At 49.4% G+C, this 16,744-nt stretch overlaps 3 protein-coding genes across 3 annotated transcripts; 1 reads left to right on the plus strand and 2 right to left on the minus strand.

The window, feature by feature from the left end:
- LOC309890566 (olfactory receptor 14J1-like) lies at positions 1-939 on the minus strand (the record flags this gene model as incomplete). Its single annotated transcript, XM_082784989.1, has 1 exon — positions 1-939. The coding sequence occupies one exon, from the start codon at positions 937-939 to the stop codon at positions 1-3; it is 939 nt and encodes a 312-aa protein (XP_082641115.1).
- A 6,507-nt stretch (positions 940-7,446) lies between these two features.
- LOC309890567 (olfactory receptor 14A16-like) lies at positions 7,447-8,406 on the plus strand (the record flags this gene model as incomplete). Its single annotated transcript, XM_082784990.1, has 1 exon — positions 7,447-8,406. One exon carries the CDS (start codon positions 7,447-7,449, stop codon positions 8,404-8,406), a length of 960 nt encoding a protein of 319 aa, XP_082641116.1.
- A 7,127-nt stretch (positions 8,407-15,533) lies between these two features.
- LOC309890568 (olfactory receptor 14C36-like) lies at positions 15,534-16,448 on the minus strand (the record flags this gene model as incomplete). Its single annotated transcript, XM_082784991.1, has 1 exon — positions 15,534-16,448. One exon carries the CDS (start codon positions 16,446-16,448, stop codon positions 15,534-15,536), a length of 915 nt encoding a protein of 304 aa, XP_082641117.1.
- Between the last annotated feature and the right edge of the window lie 296 nt (positions 16,449-16,744).

Here is a 16,744-nt window from a genome sequence, read left to right on the forward strand (position 1 = left end):
TCAGTACTTATGCTTGAGAAGCACACATAGAAACAGTTTTCTCACTGCATCTTTGAGCTCCTGGTTCCTCATGCTGTAGATGAGGGGGTTCACTGCTGGAGGAACCACCGAGTACAGAAGTGACACTACGAGGTCCAGGGATGGGGAAGAGATGGAGGGTGGCTTCAGGTAGGCAAAAAAGGCCATACTGACAAAGAGGGAGACCACGGCTAGGTGAGGGAGGCACATGGAAAAGGCTTTGTGTCGGCCTTGCTCAGAGGGCATCCTAAGCACAGCCCTGAAGATCTGCACATAGGACAGCACAAGGAAAACAAAACACCCAAATGCTAAAGAAAAACTAAACGCAAGAGCCCCAACTTCTCTGAGGTAGGCATCTGAGCAGGAGAGCTTGAGGATCTGGGGGACTTCACAGAAGAACTGGTCCACAGCATTGCCTTGGCAGAGGGGCAGGGAAAAGGTATTGGCAGTGTGCAGGACAGCATTGAGAAAGCCACTGCCCCAGGAAGCTGCTGCCATCTGGGCACAAGCTCTGCTGCCCAGCAGGCTCCCGTAGTGCAGGGGCTTGCATATGGCAATGTAGCGGTCATAGGCCATGACGGTAAGCATGGAATACTCTGCTGTGAGAAAGAAAGGAAAAAACAAGACCTGTGCAGCACATCCTTGATAGGAAATGACCCTGGTGTCCCAGAGAGAACTGGCCATGGCTTTGGGCAGAGTGGTGGAGATGCAGCTCAGGTCAAGGAGGGCGAGGTTGAGGAGGAAGAAGTACATGGGGGTGTGGAGGTGGTGGTCGCAGGCTACAGCGGTGAGGATGAGGCCGTTGCCCAGGAGGGCAGCCAGGTAGATGCCCAGGAAGAGCCCGAAGTGCAGGAGCTGCAGCTCGCGTGTATCTGCAAATGCCAGCAGGAGGAACTCGCTCAGAGAGGTGATGTTGGGCATTTGCTGACATTGGACCCAGTTGTCTGTTGAAGAGAAGGAAAAAAAAAAAAAAAGATTAAAAAAAAAAAAAAGATTAAAAAAAAAAAAAAGAGAGAGAGAAAGCAGAATTAAATAAGAAAAACTGGAAATGAAAGAGGAGAGTAAGGGAAACTCATGTTCAGTCCACAAATAAGACATGAGCTTTGCAGTGCTGTTGCAAACACCTCATCTGAATGATGAGCAGAGCTGCAGATATTTTATTGGTTTGTGTTGCCCTTATAATGCTTAGGAGATGTATGAGATGGCTGAATGGCCTGACAGTTCATGTACACTCCTAGTGAAACCCTGTGGGTTCCAGGAGGCAACAGGACTGTGCCTTGGTGAAGACTGAGCAGAGCAGACCTGCCAACCAGTCCTGCTCTCAGCTGCCCTGTATTACCCCTCTGTAAGCTGGAACACAATCCCACTCAGGTGTTTTCCTGAGAAGAAACTGGAGACACCTTAGAGCAGAGAAGCCCCAGTCCGAGTGCAGCTGGACCAAATCCTCACCTTGTCTCCAGGAGAAGCTCTCAGCTAGAAGGAGCCTGGGGGCTTCTCCTCATCTGAGCTCTGCATGGCCAGCCAGGGCAGGGTGTTCTAGGCTGACTGGGGGCACCTGGCTTAGGGCACTCCGAGGGGCTTCTGCCAGACTTCCTCCCCTTGCAGTACAAACCAGCAGGACTCTCAAAGCCTACTGCATTGCCCACTGCCCTCCCAGAAACAAAACCCAGGAGGAGACCCTTCCAGAAACTGCAGCTGTATGGCCCTGCAGCCAGAGACTTACCTTGTGGAGATTTCTCCTGCAGTCAGCTCTCAGCATTCTCCCACTCCCAACTGCCTTCAGCCCCTCTCTCCTTTTGTCCTCTCCCCATGCCATCTGTGGTGAGAGCCCCCAGCCCTGCTATACTGTGCAGAAAAGTTGCTCCTGGGCAAAGCTGTCTCTCTGCACCAGGGCCCTCTTGCCGGGAGATCTCTCTGTCCCAGGAGCCTGGCCCAGCTCAGCAGCACAGGCCCAGACCAAGGCATTGGAATCACCCCTCTGGTGGCTTTGGTGATGAGCCCATGAATCTCAGGCACTGAGTGGAAAGTGAAGAACTCTCTTAAGAACTCCAAGTCAGATGCAAGTTTTCTGGAGTTTCCCCCTGAGGGCCAGGATTGACATAGCCTCCCTTGGAGCTCGTTAGAGCCAAACTTTGGAGGTGGTGAGGCCAAGGAGACAAAGGCAATGTGAAAATGACAGTGATCTTTGGAAAAAAATGGATACGTTTCACCAAGCACAAAAGCTGAGCCTTGACCCCTGGCCTCTGAGAAGGGAGATCCTTTCCCTTAAGACATTGCTCAGGGCTCTTCCCAGGAAAGTATGAGATGGGGATGTGCATTGCCAAGTGCAGGACAGTGGTACGACCTCTGCCTGGTTCATGGCTGGGTATGAGGAGGCAATGAGGCCCTGGCACTTTAGCGATAAGCTGTCTCCCCATAGGCTTCAGTGACACTGACAACAGCCATAGGCATAGACACAAAGAACTTGGTCGTCTTTGGACTTTCAGCCTTGATATAGCCCTTGTTCCTCTCCACCCCATGCAGTCCTTGGGACTCTCACACCTGCACCTCTTTCCCTGCTGGCTGTAGACTCTCTTCCATGCGGTGTCTCACCGGATCTGAGATGAGTCTAGTAATTGAGATTTTCTTGGTGGCCGTGCTCCTTGTAAAGCAGCTCTGTAGGAATCTGGCCTGGTTCATGGTGAGCAGGCACCACTGCTCGTATGGCATCCATGGTGGTGCCCAGGCCCTCCTCTTCCTCCTGGGCACTGCTCACTCAGCAGGGTCCCAGGCTGCCCTGATGTGTGGGGCTCCTCTTCCTCTGGTGCAGGACTAGACTCTTCTTGTAAATGTCAAGAGATTTCTGTAGGCATATTCATGCAGTTTCTCACGGCTCTCCCACACTGACGCTCCATTCTGTCAGCTGTTAATGTCTGCAGGCAGACGGTTCAACCTTCCTGTGATTGTGCTATCTCTGACAAGAGATCAGCATCAGGAGTTGCAGGCAAGTTTGGATAATACAGGAGTAACCAGCTGAATGGAATTGCAACAGTCTCAGAAGGGTAAGGGATTGCAGGCTGCCAGGTTCCACCTTTCCTGTGCTTCCTTGTCATGCGTGTTGTCATTTTGTCCAGAGGTGTGTTCTAAATGTTATGATACAGTGCAGGGACAAAAATTAGAAGTGTCAAAGCCCAGCTGGAGCTCAATCCATCTATTACTGTCAAAGACAATCAAAACTGTTTATAGAAATACTTTAAAGGAGGATTAAGGAAAATCTTCATCCTTTTTGTAGGTGGGGTAAACATAGTGACAAGAGATGAGGTAAAGGCTGAGCTATTTAATGCTTTCTTTCCCTCACTCTTTAGCAGCAGCACCAGTTGTTCTTCTGATACTCAGCCCCCAGAACTGGTAGACAGGGACATGGAGAGGACAAGAGGGGGACGCTTTTCCCCACTTGTTAACTCTCCCTGTCTCCTTCATCTCCCCCTTCTCTTCCAGGATACTCCCAATAGCTCTGCAAAGCTTTGAGTTTCCTTGGGACGGTCAAACCAGCATGTTCCTCTTGTTATGTCTCATTAATGTGTTTCAGCTTTTGTTTAATGTCAGACAATTATTTAAGAATGCCATCCAGAGATCTGTCCAGAGGCAGGAGAGTTAGGAGTGGCAGGGATTGAGGGAGGATATGGGCAGGTACCTATAGCTGTGAACACCTCCAATGCTTTGGAAATTCACCCCTGAACAAGTGCAGAATCCAAAAAATCTAGAGAAACCCTTGAAAAAGTAGTGTGATCACCACCGCCATTCCAAAGAGACACAAATCAACATGCTGGGAGTTAACCTCTGCTTACTGAGCCTCAATTAATGCCACTTCAACCCCTGTGTTATGCCCTGCAACCACTCCAACACATGCCAAAGGTCCTGCAGCCACTCCAACTATTGTGACAGTCCTGGCAGCCACTACAACTCCTCTGAAAGGCACTTCAGCCACAGCAACTCCTGTGATGGATTCTGCAGGCACTACAACGCCTGCAACAGGCCCTGTAGCCACAACAACTCTTGTGACAGGTCCATCAGCGACTCCAACCCTGTAACAAGCCCTGCAGCCACTCCGGCTCCTGTGACACTCCATCTGTGACAGGCCCTGCAGCTAATCCAACCAATGTGATGGCCCCATGTCTGGGCCAGAGAACCAGCCTATGCCAGTATCAGTTGCTCCTCTAAACAAGAGAAAACAATGCTGAAAGTCAGGTGAAACCTACGGTGGATGAATTGGCTAGTCAACTCCAGCAGTATGAAGAAAGTCTCTCTTCTTTTCTCTGGGCTTCTTGTCTTGTCTTGTCTGTGGAGAAACTTTCTCAAGGGGCTCACCAACTCCAAGAGAAGGCAAGGGAGAAACTTTTCCAAGAGGTCCTACATCATAAAGAGCATATATCTCCTTTCCCTTGTAGTATGCCACAATGGATATCACTAATGCATTTCTATCCATCCCTTTGAGAGTACTGTGAAGGCCGCAGTTCGCTTTCACTTCAGGGGTGTCCAATACACCTGGAATCAACTGCCCCAGGGGTGGAAACACAGTCCTGCCATTTGCCATGGACTGATACAGACTGCATTGGTAAAGATATTAAAGAGAACTGGCCCTAATACTGAGCCTCCTCCTAAGTGGCCTGTCCTCTTTTCCAAATGTCATAAACCCTCTTTTTCTCCCCGAGCTCTAGCCACAACTCTCTGTTCAGCCAAGCCAGTCTTCTTCCACACCGGCTTGTCTTTGGGCATGTGCTGACAGACTGCTCCTGAGCCATTAAGATTTCCTTCTTGAAGAGTGCCCAGTCTTCCTGGACTCCTCTGCCCTTCGGAACAGCCTCCCAACAGACTCTGCCAACCAGTGTCCTGAACAGCTCAGAGTCTGCCCTCCGGAAGTCCAAGAAAACAGTTTTACTGATCCCCCTCCTGACTTTGCCATGAATAGAGAACTCTACCATTTCATGGTCACCCTGCCCAAGACAGCTCCTGACCACACATCTCCCACCAGTCCTTCTCTTGTTTGTGAACAGAAGGTCTAGCAGGGCACCTCCCCTGGTAGGCTCACTAACCAGATGAGTCAGGTAGTTATCATCCATGCTCTCCAGTAACCTCCTAGACTGCTTACTCTTTTTGTATTAGTATTTGTATTTGTATTTGTATTTTGTATTGTATTTCCAGGATATGTCTGTGAAGTTGAAGTCCCCCACAAGAACAAGTGCTGGTGATTGCGCAACTTTTGCCAGCTGCTTTTAGAATGCCTCATCCATCTCCTCATCCTGGTTTGGCGATCTATAAGAGACCCCCAGCAGGATGGCCTTCCCACTGACCCTATCCCACTGGGGCTCAACGTTACCATTCTTAGTCTTGAGTTCTACAACACCAAAACCCTCTCTAATACAGAGAGCCATGCCACCACTCCTTCTGTGCTGCCTGTCCCTTCTGACGAGCCTGAAGCCAGTCATTGCAGCACACTAGTCATGGGAGTGGTCCCAGCACCTTTCAGTGATGGCAGCCAAGTCATAGCTTGCCTTTTATTTCTTTGCTGTTGAGCAATGGCTAGAGCTATATTATGTTGGACATGCATCAATAAAATCTTTGTTTATGGCCTGGAGGAATTTGGCACTTGAAACATCACTCAAATGTCACCCTGGCACCTCCAATGTCACCCGGTGTCTGCATCTGAACAGCTCCCTCCTGGCCGCTGACTCCATTCAATTTGCTGGGAGCTGAGACAAGCAGCTGAGATAGAGTTGCCTGGTTTGTGCCCACCTGAACCTAGGCAAGAGGAATCCCAACTCCTGTGGTCATCTGTAAGGCATGGGAGAGTCAGCTAAGCCCCCTTCTCGCCTCTGAACTGCAAACAAGGTATGAGTCGCTTGGTTTGACTCAGCTTTCCTTTTGACCCTTTCCTCAACAGGGGGAAGGCAGATAACTCCCTGTCCTTGCCTGGGTGTTCTGCCTAAAACCAGGATATGGAAAAGTGATTCTTGGACATCATACTTCTGAAATGAAGAAGGACACTGCTCCCTCTCCACTGGAGGGAAGCAACATAAATGTTTACTTCAGTGTGTTTCAAAGTTGACTTCCCTGGAGGCCCAGGGACTTGTCAAGAGCTCCCTGTGCTGATGAGCTGGGCTGGGCTCATGGACCCAAGGGGATCTCCTGTCAAGCAGTCAGCACTGCAGAGAGACAGCTCTGCCCAGGAGCAGCTCCTCTGCACAGTGCAGCAGGGCTGGGGGCACTGCCTGCAAGGGACAAGGGCTCCTGAGAGAAGGGAGGGAGATGTTAAAGGCAGTGTGGAGGGGGGATGCTGAGAGCTGACTGTGAGAGAAATCTTCACAGCCCTGAACAGGGTAAGTCTCTGGCTGCAGGGCAATGCAGCTCTTCTTCCTGGTGCCATCTCCAGATTTGCTGGCAAATCCCACAGCCTATGGGATCTTTAAGAAGGACTCTCAGAGTTGCTTTGTGTAAGAGGGGAGTGAAAACTTTCAGAGCAGGGATTACATCCCTAAACTGTCAGAGGGACAGGGCATGAGGCTTCCTTCTCACAGGGCCAGCTGCAGGCTGTGCAGCCAGGGTGCAGGCAGGGGTGGCCAGGGCTGTGGTGCAGAGCAGGGTCCCTGCTTTGCCCCAGGGACTGTGTGGCAGGTCAGGGTGTCTGCCACCTGCCAGCCTCAGCACTCCGCCTGCCCGAAGAACTGCCCAGGGTGCTGCGGGGAGAAGCTGTGGGTGGAAGGAACCCCCAAGGCAGGGCAGAACAGGTCAGGGTCCTGCTGATGCCCAGAGGCTGCTGTCTGGAGCAGGCTGCTCAGAGATCCACAGAACCCACAGGAAATCTTCAGGGGAGATTCTTGAAAGGGAAGAACAACACCTCCTGTACCTGAAGGAAAGGCACTATCTGACGTCTCTGCTTTACTCTTCCTGCATTTGGAGGGAAGTCGGGATGATAATGGTGTTGTCAGGTTTGTAGAAAGGACTGAAACTCATAGAGCATTACAATGAAAGGAACCTCTAGGTCTTTGAGGAACCTCACAATTTCACTCCACACTCTTTAGCCTACAGACAGCACCAACGCAACCTTCATTGTTTCTTGCGGGATTGTTGGATGTCCTTCTCAGCACCTGTAAATAGGGAGATGCCTCTGGGTAGTGGACACCTGAGATCCATCCCTGGTACTCTTTACCATGTACTGTATGGCACTACTGACTCCTGCTGAGTCTACAGAGGATCTGCATGGTCACCCTTAGTCAGAGAAACCTAGGGCTCAAGACAGGAGCAAGTCTTCTTCAGATGAAGATATGTTGAGGATGCAGTTTTGGTGAGGAGGGTTCTGTGAAATATGGATTAGGTTTTGCTCAGAAAACTCTCTCTAACTTGTCACTGCCTATTCCTCCATGGGCAGGCAACCATGCCCAGATGCAACAAATGTCCAACAGCAGCTTCCCCACTGAGTTCCTCCTCCTGCCATTTGCAGACACACGCGAGCTGCAGCTCCTGCACTTCACGCTCTTCCTGGGCATCTACCTGGCTGCCCTCCTGGGCAACGGCCTCATCCTCACAGCCGTAGCCTGCTACCACCACCTCCACACCCCCATGTACTTCTTCCTCCTCAACCTTGCCCTCATTGACATGGGATCCATCTCCATTACTGTTCCCAAATCCATGGCCAACTCCCTCTGGGACACCAATACCATCTCCTTACTGGGATGTGCTGCACAGGTCTTTATGTTTGTTGCATTTGTTCCAGCAGAGTTCTATCTTCTCATAATCATGGCTTATGACCGCTACATTGCCATCTGCAAACCCCTGCACTATGGGACAATAATGGACAGCAGAACTTGTGTCAGCATGGCAGCAGCTGCCTGGGGTTGTGGTTTTGTCAATGCTGTGCTGCACACTGCCAATACCTTTTCCCTTCCCCTCTGCCAAGGCAATGCCCTGGACCAGTTTTTCTGTGAAGTTCCTCAGATCCTCAAACTCTCCTGCTCAGATGCCTACCTCCAGGAAACTGGACTTGTTGTCATTACTACGTGTTCACTTTTAGGGTGTTTTGTTTTCCTTGTGGTGTCCTATGTGCAGATCTTCATGTCAGTGCTGAGGATCCCCTCTCAGCAGGGCAGGCACAAAGCCTTTTCCACATGCCTCCCTCACCTGGTCATGGTCTTCCTGTACATGAGCACTGGCATGTTTTCCTACCTGAAGCCCCCCTCCATGTCCTCCTCATTCCTGAATCTTTTGTTGGCAGTTCTGTACTCAGTGGTGCCTCCAGCAGTGAACCCCCTCATCTACAGCATGAGGAACCAAGAGCTCAAGGATGCAGTGTGGAAAGTTATTTCTGGGTGTTTTTCAGAAGCAATAAAATGTCTGTTTTCTGCATATCTCTGATAATGCAACTTACTACGGACCAATATATTTTTGTTTTGTTCATTTTCCTTTTCTTTTTACATTGCTTTACTGATGATAAAGTAATCCAGAACGAAATATGATTGTGTTCCACAGACAATGCAGAGCTCTGCAACACGAGGCAATGGGAAGGGCGTCATCAAGATTATTAGTTATTCAACCAGTGAAATTTCGTAGACTAGATTGAGTCTGGGCTGGGCTGGCTTCCTGGGAGAGAATGGGACGACCAGCACAGAAGGGGCTGGTCTGTGTCCTTTGTGTCTGGACACCCAGTCAGATGCTTTCCCAGGGTATTCGTCCCAGAGCCACCCCTTGCAATGACCATTCCCAGCACTGGGCTCTCACCCCCGATCACACAGGTGGTTTGTTTCTTCAGGAATGGACACCAAAGGATGACATCAGAAGGCCATGATTCTCTTGTCCATATGAGATTCCCCATAGTATTGCTGTGGTAAATGATCCTGAGAAAGCATGTGCTATAAACTGTGGGAAAACACCTGAATAAAGGAAGGATAGATGTCAGGACTATCACACAAACTATACCAATCTTCTCTTCATTTTTCTCAACATTTTCCTAAAATATACAATATACTTGATTCACTTGTCCACATAGAGGTGGACATTTCCTTCAGGATGCCCTGAGGTTTCTGAAGAATTGTCAGGAAAAATGTGAGCCTAGATGTCTGGGAGGCCTTCTGAAGCAGGAAATGGTTGGCAGGCAGAGTACCTGAAGGATTGTGCAGGGCATCCCCTGCACCCAGTGCTCCTGGGTGGGCTGGGAAGAGGTCTCCTGAGCACAACAGCTCCTTGTAGCCCTGTGGATGCTGGCTGTGAGGTCACTTGTGTCCCAGCCCCTCACTGGCCAACAGCAGGGAGGCAGAGCCTCTGAGGTCATAAAGGCCATCAGAAAGCTGCCCCCAACAGGGTGACACATTTGGGGAGGCCAGGGGAAGGTTGGGAGAATAAAGGTTGGGAGATTTGGGGGAGAGAAGAGGGTCTTGATGACAGAAAGGAAAGGTTCAGAAGAGGTGAGAGATTCTGAGGTATGGCTGCTGCTGCTGCAACACTCACTGGGAAATCATTCATGTTAGACCACTGGTAATTTTCCTAACCAGGAACCTTAGATTCTAGTGCTATCCTAAATGGCTCCTCTCACCCAGAAAGGAACCCACTGCTCTAATCCCCAACCTCCAAACCTACCTTGAAGTCAAACCCCAGACACATTACCTGTTACTATTAGTCTTAACCTATTCCTTTTGCTAATCCCTAGTCCTTAATCCCTGACCATAATTTGTCAGCTCAAAGCAGAACACGAAAGCCTCTTTCTAAGACCCTGCTCAATCTCTAACCCTGGAGGCCAGATCTAATCCCTAAACCCTAACCTGAACACCTGATCCTCAAATCACTTCTTCCTGGTTACTAATGCCAACTGCCCTGCTGTAAGGATCATTGAGTCCAACTCCTGGCACAACACAGGTCTACCCAAAAGTTTAGACCATGTGACCAAATGTACAGTCCAAACACTTCTTAAATTCAGACAGGCTTGGTGCAGTGACTACTTCACTGTGGAGCCTGTTCCAGTGTGCAACCACCCTCTCGGTGAAGAACCTCTTCCTGATGTCTAGCTTAAACCTCCCCTGCCTCAGCTTAACACCATTCCCGTGGGTCCTATCACTGGTGATTAAGGAGAATAGGTCAGCACCTGCCCCTCCACTCCCCCTTGTGAAGAAGTTGTTGACAGTGATGAGGTCCCCCCTCAGACTCCTCTTCTCCAGGCTGAACAGGCCAAATGACCTCAGCCGCTCCTCATATGTCTTCCCCTCTAGGACCTTCACCATCTTCATTGCCCTCCTCCGGACACTCTCCAATAGTTTTACATCCTTTAAGGATGTAAACGCTGCCCAGGGGTGGAGGTTGGCGGGGGGGAAAGCAGCGGCAGCGGTGGGTGAGCAGAGGCCCGCGGGACAGCGGGCCCGGGCGCAGCAGCAGGCAGAACATGGCAGCACCCAATGCGTAACCGCTTGATCAAGTAAAGTAAGAAGGAGAAGTTTAAGTGACTCTGAGTGTTAATGGGCCCCACTGAGGGCCGTTACCAAGAGATTCTCCTCAGGGACTTGTTAGGGCAGACAATTGGAGGCCATGATTGCAGACAGGCAAAGCAATGTGCTGAGAAAAGTCTTGGGTGGTTTTGGTGAAGCAGAAGAGCCAAGGCCTGACCCCAGCCACTGGAGGGGAGATCCTGCACCCCCACATCCAGTTCAAGGCTCTTCCTGGGGTCTGGGGGATGTGGTGGGCAGTGTGATGCCACAAGAACAGTGGTATGACAGCTCTGAGGTGCTGCACGGGGTTGAAAGGAATCAATGAAGCCTCATCACAGTGAATATAAAATATCTCCTCATAAGTTCTAGCAAAGGGGACCCTTGTTGGGGTCTTTCATTTTTAAAAGCACCCTCTGCAGGCTTTCCCATTCTGTCCAACACTTTGTCTTATTTTCTTGAAGTCTTCAGACACCTATCTCTGTTCACCACCCTGCTCTCCTCCCAGCATTTCCATCATTTCACCGATGTCTCATCAACCCTCACCACTTGGTCCTTGAAACACAAAGCTAGGGTCTGATTAAACACACTCTTTGGGTGACCTCTAGCACCACAGCACAACTCTTTGAGGGACATTTCTTCCTCCTCATGGCCAGAGCCAACCTTCCAAGGTGCACTCTGTGGAAGTTTTTTCTCCTGCTCTTTCCTACCACCAAAGAAAGCTCCATCTCGGCGGAAACCACTCCTAAAGTAGGCATCCCAACTCATCAGGCTCCTTGCAGCCTGTCAGCCAACCAGACAGCAGTCACCTCACCAGCATCTTCCAAGCCATGGGCCTGCTGCTGGCCTTGCAGCTTCTTGGCTAGACACAGCCAAGCCTTGTGCCTCCTGCTGTCCAGTCATGGACTCAAGTAGACAGGACAGGACAACCCATCTTGGGGCCTTCTTTCTGTCTGGGTCCTCCTGGGTATGTAGGCAGAGGGTATCCCACAGTAAGCATGCCAAGCAGGTGCCTTCTGCTGGCCTACCAGTACCACTGGCAGATGTCAGCCAAAACGTACCAATCCCAGGGAGAAGTCAAGGGTGACCTGCCACCTACAGACAGAAGTGACCTCACAGTCCCTTCCACAGTCACATTCCTCCTGCTGGGGCAGGATATCCTGAGGCAGAGCTGACTTCTCTCTAGTCTCCTAGGGACTAGATTTTACCTTTCTGGGTTAGAGATTAAACAAAGATTTAGATGGAGTGTTTGGTGTTCTGCTTGTGGTGTCAGGTCTCTGGTTAGGGTATGGGCATTCATTATGGTTAAGGGTTTTGTTTAGGTCTGTCAAGAAGTCTAGGGTTAAACAGAACATTTTAATGTTAGTGTTAAGGGCAGTGACACTGCAAGAGAGTAAAGGTAAGGGAAAGGGACTATGGGCTGAGTTTTGCTTCAAGTGATACTTTGAGGTCTGCCTTATAGTAGTGGATTCCTGTCAGGGTGTTGGGCTAATGTATAGGTTGAGGGATTATTGTTACTGTTGAAAATAGTGTAAGTGCCATATGTGACAAGTTTTAAGTCAGTGTTACAGCAGCATCAACATTACATGAACTGTCTTACCTCTACAAAGGTAAGCTTCCAAGCTCCTTTTCCTTTCCTCTTCCCTCCCCCAAATTTGTCCTGGTCAGGCTACTTCTGACCTTCCCATATCAGTCATCTAACTGTGATCAGCCTTCTGATGGCTTTCATAACATCAGAGCACCTGTCTCACCTCTGTTGACTACTCTATTCCGTAGTATTAGAGTACTCCATACTCTATACTCTGTTGGCTATTCAAGTCTGTTACTATGAAAGACTCCCATGGGAACTGTTAAGGCAGATAATTGGAAGCCATGATTACAGATAGCCAAAGGCACTCTGCTGAGAAAAGTCTTGGTTTGTTTTGGTGAAGCAGAAGGCCAAAGCCTGACCCCAGCCACTGGGAGGGGAGATCCTGTACCCCCAGCACCTGCATGTCTCACTCAGGGCTCTTCCTGGAGTCTGTGGGGTAGGGTTTAATGCCCATAATATCATGTGAAGGAAAATGTTATGATACCTTCTAGCGTTTTCACATGGCTGAAAGGAGAATACATGGTCCCAATGCCATAACACGTCTCCACATAAGCCATGGCCAAAGGAACAAAGATGTTAGTGCTGCTGAAGCCTTCTGTTCTTGTCAGAGCCCTCTGTCTTCTCCTCCACAGGCTTTCCTATGCTGTCCCACTTCTCTCTGAAGGCTGCAGACAGCCACTTCTCTTCCCCACCTGGCTGTCACTCTGCTATTCCCATGATTTCACTGATGCCTCTCCATTCTTGCCAGCTATTCCTTCAAACACAAGACCATGACCTGATCTAAACTCTCTCTGGGTGACCTCTGGACCCACAGCACCAGTGCCAGAGCCTCACCTTCAAGTCAAGAATTTCATCTGAGTATCTACTCTAAATCTACCCTCTTTCAGTTTAAAACCATTCCCCTTGTCCTTTCACTGAACACCCTGAAAGAAAGTCTCTCCCCAGCTTTTCTGTAGCCCCATTTAAGTATTGGATGGACGCAATAAGGCCTCCTCAGAGCTTTTTCTTCTCCAGGCTGAACAACCTCAGCTCCCTCAGCAAGTTTTAATAGGAATCATAGAATCATAGAATATCTCAAGTTGGAAGGGACACATAAGGATCATCGAGTCCAACTCCTGGCACCACACACATTTACCCAAAATTTTAGACCATGTGACTAAGTGCACAGTCCAAACACTTCTTAAACTCCACCAGGCTTGGTGCAGTGACTATTTCCCTTGGGAGCCTGTTCCAGTGTGCGACCACCCTCTCAGAGAAGAACCTCTTCCTGATGTCTAGCCTAAACCCCCTCTTCTCAGCTTGACACCGTTCCCTCAGGTCCTATTACTGGTGATTAAGGAGAATAGATCGGTGCTTGCCCCTCCACTCCCCCTTGCAAGGAATCTGTAGAATCTGTGATGAGGTCTCCTCTCAGCCTCCTATTTTGCAGGCTTAACAGGCTCAGTGCCTTCTGCCATTCCTCATACGTCTTCCCCTCTAGACCCTTCACCATTTTTGTAACCCTCCTCTGGACACCCTCCAACAGTTTTACATCCTTTTTGTACTGTGGTGCCCAGAACTGCACACAGTACTCAGGGTGAGGCTGCACCAGCGCATAGTAGAGCAGGACAATCACTCCCTTCAACTGACTAGCGATGCCATGCATGAGAGGTGTTACAACCTCTTGATCTTGCATCCTTGTCTGGACTCACTCTAATAGCTTTATATCCTTCTCATACTGAGAACCCCAGAACTTAACACACTACTCTAGGTAGGGTCTCATGAGAGCAGAATAAAGGGGGAGAATCACCTCATCCATTCTCCACCCAGACTGTATTTGTGCTTGGAGTGCCCTGACCAGGTGCAGGACCTTCTACTTGGCCTTGTTGAGCTTTATGAGTTTGCCACAGTCGTGGTTTTACTCCAGTGGGCAGCCAAATTCCACCACGACCGCTCTCTTACTCCCCCTCCTCGAAGGGAAAGGAGGAGAAAATATGACACAAAAGGCTCAAGGGTTTAGATGAGGATGGGTGATGACTCATCAATTATCATGACGGGCAAAATAGATTCAGAGTAGGAAGACAGTAAAATTTATTGCCTATTACTAACAAGCTAGAGAAGTGAGAAACAAAGGAAAGAAACCAAAAACGCCTTACCCCCATCCACCCTCGTCCACCTCGTCCCCCCAAGCGGTGCAGGGGAATGGGGGAATGGGGGCTGTGGTCAGTCTATAGCACTTTGTCTTCACCACTCCTTCTCGGTTGCTCTCTTCCCCTGTGCTGTGAGGTCCCTCCCATGGGATACTGTCCTTCCCAAACTGATCCTGCATGGGCTTCCCACAGGCAGCAGCTCTTCAAGAACTGCTCCAGACATGGGTCCATACCACAGGGTCCATCAGTCAGGAGCAAACTGCTCCAACCTGGGGCCCCCATGGGCAGCAGCTCCTGCCAGGTCAGCTTCTCCTGCGTGGGCTCCTCTCCATGGGCTACAGGTGGATTTCTTTTTATTTTTTATTATTTTATTATTCTTTTTATTTATTTATTTATTTATATTTTTATGTTTTATTTTTTATTCTTTTGTTGTTGTTATTTGTTTTCTTATTAGATTGACTTTACCTCAAGTGAAGAGTTCTTGCACTTTTTCTGTTTTCGATTCATATGGTGGCAGTGAGCTAATGGCTCTATGGTTTTTCCCTGCCTGCCAGGTGCAACCAACAGCAAATGAGTCCTTGCTGAGCCCTCAGTCCCTACACGACCATGCTGTGATCCTGACTTCAACACACTGAGCTAATGGAGAAACACGAAAGGCAATGATCTTTGCTGTCTATTCCTTGAAAATGTTCTTGACCACAGTTTTTTAAGAAGATGTCAGCCTTCAAGCAGTGCCCTGAGAAGATCTTTTCTGAGTACTGAAACACTTCTCTGGAGACCAGCTGTGCCACTGCCATGCACACTTCCTGTCCCTACCTGCAGTCCCAGCACAGCCCCACAGCAGCACTGGCACCAAGCTACAGGAGCAGCCGGGCCTGCCTCCACCAGGAGGGCTCAGTAGGAGAGAGTGGCAGTGGCAAGAGAGCAACTCTGCATGCACCAAGTGCTGGTGCTCCCTGGCCGTGCTGATGGGATGGGACTCTTTTCCTCTGCACAAGGGCACTGTCCCTGCAGATCCAGACCAGGTCTCAGAGGAAGGATGTCAGACAGAGAAGGCACTGCAGGATCCTTCCTTTTGTTTAAGTTCACAGGGAGATAGGCTCCTCATGTATAGAGTTTCAGTATATACATTCAACACACACATACTGAAATGGAAGTGGGACAAATAATGACAGTTTATTGGAAATCCATAGATGAATTGAAACTAAAAAATACCAATACTAAAAACACATGCTCGTATACACACAGACACACACAAAGAAAAAAGAAAGAGAATATAGTCTGTTCTTTTAATAAGTGACATTTTAAATCATTTGCAGAAGTAGATTGAAAATTAATTTCTTCTGAAACACATCAAGTCATCAGTTTCCATAGAGCTTGCTTGAGTTCCTTGTTCCGCATGCTGTAGATGAAAGGGTTCCCTACTGGAGGCAGCACCGAGTAGAGAACTGCCACCATCAGGTCCAGGGATGGGGAAGAGATGGAGAGGGGCTTCAGGTAGGCAAACATGATGGTGCTGACAAACAGGGAGACCACGGCCAGGTGAGGGATGCACGTGGAAAAGACTTTGTGCTGACCCTGCTCAGAGGGAATCCTCAGCACAGCCTTGAAGATCTGCACATAGGACAACACAAGGAAGAAAAAACAGCCAAATGCTAAAGAAAAACTAAATACAAGTGCCCCAACTTCTGTGAGGTAGGCATGAGAGCAGGAGAGCTTGAGGATCTGGGAAATTTCACAGAAGAACTGGTCCACAGCATTGCCTTGGCAGAGGGGCAGTAAAAATGTAATGGCCGTGTGCAGGACAGCATTGAGAAAGCCACTGCCCCAGGCAGCTGCTGCCATCTGGACACAAACTCTGCTGCCCAGAAGGCTCCCGTAGTGCAGGGGTTTGCAGATGGCAATGTAGCGGTCGTAGGCCATGATGGTGAGAAAACAATATTCTGCTCCAACCAAGAAGACAAAAAAGAAGACCTGTGCAGCACACGCTTGATAGGAGATGGCCCTGGTGTCCCAGAGGGAATTAGCCATGGCTTTGGGAACAGTGGTGGAGATGGATCCAAGGTCAAGGAGGGCAAGGTTGAGGAGGAAGAAGTACATGGGGGTGTGGAGGCAGTGGTCACAGGCTACAGCTGTGAGGATGAGGCCGTTGCCCAGGAGGGCAGCCAGGTAGATGCCCAGGAAGATCCCGAAATACAGGAGCTGCAGCTCACGTGTGTCTGCGAAAGGCAGCAGGAGAAACTCAGTTATGGAGCTTCTATTGGACATCTGCTTTTCTGGGGATGTGGTCCTGCACAAAGAAGAGAAAGAACAGTAATAACGTACAACTGACTTATCAGAAGAAAACTCATCCCATCTCTTATTTAAAATTGCCAAAAACATTATCCACTTCCAGGAAGTCATTTGGCAGGTCCTTTTCATAAGTTCTTCCTGATGCTGCCTGAGGGTATCCCTGTGAGCAGGGGACTCCTCTGTGGGAAATGGAAGAGTCAGTTATGCCCTGGCAGAAGTAAAGAGGAACACAGAGTAATCTCAGACTCACTTCACCCCCGATATCAAAGAAC

The sequence above is a fragment of the Aythya marila genome (assembly GCF_965140915.1).
Source record: "Aythya marila genome assembly, contig: HAP1_HAP1_SCAFFOLD_169, whole genome shotgun sequence".
Taxonomy (NCBI): domain Eukaryota; kingdom Metazoa; phylum Chordata; class Aves; order Anseriformes; family Anatidae; genus Aythya; species Aythya marila.